Source organism: Chenopodium quinoa, unplaced genomic scaffold, assembly GCF_001683475.1.
Source record: "Chenopodium quinoa cultivar QQ74 unplaced genomic scaffold, ASM168347v1, whole genome shotgun sequence".
Classification (NCBI taxonomy): domain Eukaryota; kingdom Viridiplantae; phylum Streptophyta; class Magnoliopsida; order Caryophyllales; family Amaranthaceae; genus Chenopodium; species Chenopodium quinoa.
The window spans coordinates 9,159-16,214 of NW_018744601.1; the positions used below are offsets into that span (position 1 = coordinate 9,159).

The 7,056-nt window shown below is 35.9% G+C and overlaps 1 protein-coding gene across 4 annotated transcripts; it reads left to right on the forward strand.

Moving 5' to 3' along the window:
• Positions 1-590: 590 nt before the first annotated feature.
• On the forward strand, positions 591-6,980 carry LOC110699909. Of its 4 annotated transcripts, none has more exons than XM_021877404.1 (6): positions 591-671; positions 1,044-1,350; positions 3,142-3,957; positions 4,084-5,142; positions 5,262-5,540; positions 6,256-6,980. In XM_021877404.1, the coding sequence occupies exons 3-6, from the start codon at positions 3,150-3,152 to the stop codon at positions 6,816-6,818; spliced, it is 2,709 nt and encodes a 902-aa protein (XP_021733096.1). In that variant the 5' UTR covers positions 591-671; positions 1,044-1,350; positions 3,142-3,149; the 3' UTR covers positions 6,819-6,980. The 4 variants fall into 4 exon arrangements, with proteins under 4 accessions (XP_021733096.1, XP_021733095.1, XP_021733097.1 ...); XM_021877403.1 differs by lacking the exon at positions 591-671 and adding an exon at positions 696-901; XM_021877405.1 differs by lacking the exons at positions 591-671; positions 1,044-1,350 and adding an exon at positions 2,554-3,043.
• The last annotated feature ends 76 nt before the right edge of the window (positions 6,981-7,056 follow it).

Here is a 7,056-nt window from a genome sequence, read left to right on the forward strand (position 1 = left end):
CAAAATTAGGTTCATTTTATAGAGAAAATAAAAATACAACCGTTGGTAAAATTAGTTTTTAAAAATATGTTACCGTTTGTGATTAATTACCGTTATAATTTTTTTGAGTTTATAAAATTATGTAACAAATAAACAAATAAAAGTTGACACTTCATCCTCTTGGCACAAAGGACAAGGTAATCCTCTTCTCCTTGAGGATCCTCTACATTACCCAACATCAAAGAGGACTACTCCAAATCAGCAAAAAAACCCACACAAGAGGACATATATCCTCTCCAATAATCTTGCTCTAAAGAGACAGTTATACTATGGATTTGCTGAAAATTGTGCCGGAATAATATTGACTCATTGACTTACATTTATTATTTGTAGGATAGTGAATATAATGATATAACTCCGTTTCTTTGAGCTGTTTTTGTTTGGAATGTTGTAATGAAGAGGGAAACTAAATACGTGTGAGATATTCTTAAATTAGTTTCGACGTGTGATTCAAAATTTATAGATGTTTAGATATTTGTAGCCTAGTGGCGGAATTGGCCTTGTGCCTGGTGGGTCAAATGAGTCACCAAGGCCCAAAAAAAATTCTAATTTTTTTCTTAAAAAAAAAAAAAAAATATTCGAAGATTTACACTCCGAGCTAGACGAATTATTGATACACTCCATTGCTTAAGGTAATTTCTGTTTTCTAGCAAATGTCTGTAATTTGATTGAATATTTACTATGGCTTATCACTTGATTGTGAAATTCTAGTATTTGATGATGATAATAACGATGATGTTAGGAACAAAGTTCAGTCTTTTCTTGAAAAGTTTGCCTCTCACTTCAATTCATCATCCTCTTGTTTCTTTTTCTCCTTTACCCATCTTTTCTTTCTCAACCCAACATCAATTTTGTTCATCAGGTCTTCTATTTGTCTTCAATTTAACTTTTTGATTGTTAATTTTGATCTGGGTACTTGTAATTTGTTCCTAATTGAATTGCGTATGTGTAAAATTTCATGATTTAATTTTTTAATGTTATTTTTAATGTTTATTTGGTTGTAGAACGAAGAAAGCTAAGATTGCAGGTGAGAAATTGTGTTCCTGCCCTGCTCCTGCTCTTCCTCTTCGCTTCATCTTCACCAAATCACCAGACGGCCAGATCAGCAGACCTCCGCCACTGCTTCCAGTGCTGGTCACCTCCTCCTGCTCTTCCTCTTCTTCATCTTCGCTCACTGCTGCTGCTGCACACAGGCGGCTCGCCGGCTCCACTGCCTCCACACATTGATGGTGTTGTTGCTCTTGATTGGGTATTTGGGTTGTCGGTGATCATCGAAAGCTTCCTCCTCTCTCTCCTATTCTCATTTTGCTAGTAAGTTGATTTCTAATTTTTAGTTAAAAATTCTAATCTTCAATTTAATTCAGTCTAATTAGTTAATTCTATTAAATTATTTGATATAAGTTTAAGGGAAATTGGAGGTTGTCGAGACACAGTGATTGGATTCTTCTCTCTATTTCGTTGATTTTGTTAGTTTTTTGGTAAAAGTTTGAAACTTTAGTTGATTTTGTTGTTGTTTGTTTGTAAACTTTGAACCTTTTGTTAATGTTGTTGGGTTTTTGTCTTTTTGATGAAATTTGAACCTTTTTGACCATGTGATTATGTGAATTGTGGTCAGTGTTTATTTAGGGTGTTTATTAGCTTGTCAATTTTAGTCTTGTCAATTTTAAGCTTGTTAATTATTAGTTAGTATTGTAATCTTGTCAATTTTCTATTTGGATGATCTTGGTAAGAAATTTTTTTTTTACATATTTGGTTATCGATTGTGACTCACCAGTCGGAAGTTCCTGGGTCCGGAAGTTCCTGGGTCCGCCAAGGGTTGTCAATAGGGCGGGGTGGGGCGGATTTTAGTCTTCCATCCTCATCTCAATCTAAAATTTTCATATCCATCCCCATCCCCATCCCCGCGACGGGTCTAAAATTCATCCCCATCCCCGCCCCCACTTGAATAATCACCCCCACCTAATCCCCACCTAAGACCTGCCTAATCCCCGCCTCCCAAATACACAATCCTTCATAATTAATAAAGATTGCAAAAAGAAAAAAATTATTATTAATATTACACATTCTATTGTTTATAATATAAGTGTATTACAAAGTATTATATTTACGATTTTATTTTACATAATTTTTTTTATAAAATAGTATAAAAGTATATAATTTTGTTTTTAAAAATATATGGATGTGGGGATGGGGCGGGTACGAAGTGGGGTGGGTGGAGATGGAGCGGGTACGAAGTGGGGTGGGTGGGGATGGAGCGGGTACGAAGTGGGACGGGTGGGGCGGATAAACCTAAAATCCACCCCGCCTCATCACCCATGGCGGGTATGGTTTTTATCTCCATCCCCGCCCCATCACCCGCCAAACCAAGATTCATCCCCGCCCCAACGCAGCTCTCTTATTTGACCCGCCCCAACGCGGGTCTCTTATTTGACCCGCCCCACTGACATCCCTAGATATGTGCTTTATAAGTGGGTAAAAGACACTTGTAATTTGAAAAAAACAAAAAAAAAAAAAAAAAAAAAAGGTAGAGAAACAGAGTGTAATTGGATAGAGTTGACATATTTTGACTCATATAGTATAAGCTACTCCGTATAAAATTAAATGCTTGTTGTTACTTTATTTTTCTTAAATAAATAAATAAATATCTGGACTAATAGATTTAGAATACTTTTTTTTATTTTTAACTAGTAGATATACAAACCAACAGAGTTGTTTTTTTTTTTTTTTAAGGAACATACCAACATAGTATGACTATGGGCCGTTACTGTTAACTTAGTGAAGTATAACTTGAGGTTCAGGTTCAATGCATAATAATTCATTGAGGCTCAGGTTCAAGGCATAATTACTTAAGTGGGGTCCAGAAAAGCTGTGATGCATTTATAAATCTATGTGGTCATTAGTTCTTCTTATTAACCACAACTAATTATTTGCGGTTGAGGTTCACGTTGAAGTTGATAGTTGTGATAATTTCTTGATGGAATCTTAAAGCTGCAACTACTGAGTAGTATTTATCTTCTCTCTTTGTTCCTTTATTTCCCAGTTTATATTTCTGTAGTTTGAAATTAAAATTAAAAGAGGTGGTTTTTGGTGTTCTTGTTGAAGCTAAGGAAATGATAACTTGCGGAGAAGTAGATTCTAAAGGTCACTTGGAATTGAGGGAGGATCCAGAGGCATGGATTAAAAATAACCCTCCTTCTCGTCTAGCCTTGCGTTGTTATGAAAAGGAAGAGGTAGGAGAATCAATAGGTGAGCTCACACAGCTCATCCGCCTGGAATTCTTGTACTGTGATTCCCTGAAATGTGTGTCTAACACCATCACTAGGCTTCACAAATTGGAGCACTTGCAATTTTATAAGTGTTATTGTTTGGAAGAATTGCCGGCAAATATAGGGCAGTTGGTGAGCCTTACTCATCTCAAGCTTGATTATTGCGAGAACATAAAGTTCCTTCCTGATAGCATTGTAAATCTATCCAATTTGACTTATTTAACTCTCTCTTCCTGTGATTCCCTTGTTGAATTGCCGGCAAATATAGGGCAGTTGGTGAGCCTTACCCATCTCAAACTTAAATATTGCAAGAACATAAAGTCACTTCCTTTGAGCATTGCAAATCTATCCAATTTGACATCTTTATCTCTCTTTTCCTGTGAGTCCCTGGTTGAATTGCCGGCAAATTTGGATGGGTTGGCCCATTTATGTCTTCTTGATATTCAATCATCCAAAATCAAGTGTCTTCCTTGGAGCATCACGAAGCTACGCAAACTCCGACATCTAATGTTGCCCGAACATTTCAGACTCGAAACGTTGCCATATGACTTGAATCATTCGGTCATCATTTCTGTTAAAGATAGGCATGTTCGCAAATCCTGGGAGGAACTTAAAACAGAGATAGGAGAATTGCCCATTCCTTTTGGTGGAGGTAAGTTTACATTGCCAATGCTTTTACTTTTACAGTTTTACTCCAAATTTGTTTGTTCTAGTTGACGTGGTAGTTATACTATGTAATAATCAAGCTTATCTCTTCTCTCCCCTCCTACAATGGCAGAAATAAGAAATGATGCAGCTCAAAATCCCTCTATCATATCTCCTCCTGGTTATCTCCGATTGAAGGAGGATGATCCTTCGCAATGGATTATTAATAACAGAAATTTACTCATGTTGGTTCGATTTTTGGACTTGGAAAATGTTAAGGAGTTAACAGATTCCATAATGCAATTCAGTGAGCTCACCCACCTCTATCTCTACTTCACTGATCATATTTGCCTCCCGGATAACTACTTTGTCACATTCACAAGGCTTACACATCTCTCTCTCGACTCTTCTGATGTTGAAATTGATGAGTCCGTTATTCACAGCTTAAGCAAGCTATCCAATTTACAAACACTACATCTGCGATTATCCATTTATGATAGCTTGGAAAATTTTAATATGCCTGTCAGCCTCAAACATCTCTCTTTATCATCTTGCAATATGAGGCCACTTTATGATAGCTTGGAAAAGTTAACTAACTTAAGGAGTCTGGATCTCAATTCCTGTGATTATTGCGAGTCATTGCCACCATGTATGTATATTCACAAACTCAGGCTTGTGGATTGCTCCTTCGAGTCACTTGACTCACTTCCTATTGGCCTACATCACCTGGAAATTTTGTTTTTCAAAGATTATAATGACCTGAGATGTATCTTTGAAAAATGTTGGAATAAATTAGTCAACCTGGAGACACTCTCCATTACATGTTCTAAAATGGAGTTCTTTCCTGAAGATATAGCAAGACTCCACAACTTGCAAGAATTACAACTCAAAGACTGTATCAGCCTCGAAAAACTACCATCAAATCTACATGAGTTAGTCAATTTGCATACTCTTGATATCAGCGTCACCAGAATCAAGACCCTTCCTCCTAGTTTTGTGAAGCTGCGCAATCTACTACACTTAATCCTCCCCAAGTGTTTTAACTTTGAAAGATTGCCAAGGAATCTGAAGCAAGTGTCCATCATCGATGACACAGAAGAAGCATACTACAAGAGCAACGCCTATGATGCTTCCCTTTACCAAGCCTCAGCCTCCGATGAAAGCGAAGATGAAGTAACTGTTGTTCCTAGAGGTAATTAAATGTTGCCAGTAATTCATATGTCATAACTTGCATTTTTTTTATCATCATTGATGACACGGATGATGCATACTTCACACATATGAATAACTCTCGTATCAAAATGCCAACAGTAGAAATTCATGAAACTGTCCCTGATGAGCAGACATCAGCAGATCCTTTCAACAGTATAAGTATGGGCTCTATTGAGCACATAACAACAGCACAAGGTGGTATTGAGCAAGATAATGGTGAGAACAGTCATCATGATTTAGAAAATGGGCAGAAACAGGTCCCTCAACACAATAAGGTGGAGAGAAATAGTAGAATTGAAATATCTGAAGAGAAGCTACAACAATGTTGGTCCGAAAACCCGATGTCACTACAAGAAACTGCAGAAAAAATATTTGGAGGTATCATGATCGCATTTTGTTTGTATTAGAATTGTTAATTATCTGAGACCTGCATTTACATACTCTTGCCAAAATCTGTTTATTCATTGAAGTTTTAATTTCTATTGATGCCACTGATATTTCAAAAGGAATAATAATGCTGTATTCAATGCAAAACTTCAATTGAGAACTTTTTCCTAGAGCAAAACTATTAAAACATTGAGTAATGTTGTGCCATGTGCGGAGTAACATAAATTTACATCATGGACACTACACAATTTTTTTTTTTTTTTGGTTGATAAAAATGGAAACTAAGCAAATTTAGATGTTCATGTGAAATTTTGATCCCTGCCTTTTAATAATTTCAAGCAAACTCTTATTTACAATGTGCGAACCTCTAATTATATATGTTTGCTTACTTAATTGTCTTCATTGATGTTAATTGTCTCTTTGAACTTTTATAAATAGTGTGGTCACATTTATACTCGTGAAAATATTTGTTTACCTATATTCCCTAATTAATGTTAATGGTCCATAACTAAATTTGTGGTTATGACTTTATAAGGATGGTTTTTGAAAATTAATTTATCATTAAGACTGAGATAGACATCCTGTCATCCCGATGATTTCCATAAAAAAATTAACTGCTTGAGCTTCTTTATCATACTTGACTTCAATTTGCAGTATCATACTTGGCTTTTCTAAATGATTAATCATACTTGACTTCAATTTGCAGTATCGAGGTCTACATTGAAACGAACAATAAAAGAATTGGGTGTCGAGAAGTGGCCAAGAAAAGGAAGAAAACAACAGCCTGATGCAAAGAAGAGGAAAACAAACAATACAGCACCATTTGAAAGTTATTGCTCACAACAGAATGTGGTGAACCTAGGTAGTTCAGCAGCTCACACGGAAAATGTGCAGTGTATAATGGGATCAGACCTGCATTTGGAAGAGCCCTTAATTGAAAGCCATATGGATATCCAGCAACAAGTCCAAGGGCATCTGGAAGGCGCTCTTCATACAACTGAAAGTTCAGGCACAATTGTTGTAAAAGCCACTTACAAGGAGCTTTCAGTGAGAATTGTTTTCTCTTTGACTTTACCGATTAATCAACTAATTGAAGAAATAGGCATGAAGTTCCAACTTGAGTTGAACAAATATAGATTGCTTTATCAAGATGAAGATAAAGAGTGGATGATGCTGACTAGTGTGGAAGATTTGAAGTATGCTTCGAATGTTGCTGAATCATTGGGAACCAAGTTTGTTAGATTGTCTGTTATTGACTATGTTGTTTAATAATGTGCTTCCATTTATTTGAGTGATTTAAGTGTAACACTCCAAAGTTGACCTAAGTATTGTAGAGATGTTTGTCTGTTATGAACAAAAAATTGTCGTGATGTAACTCAATAACTTTACTGCTCTACTGAATAATACCAGTACATGAATATTTTTATTTTTTGTGATGGAACAAGAACTTTGTGATAAATTTTTAGATGTTCATTATGTGAAATTTTGATCCCTGCCTTTTAAAAAT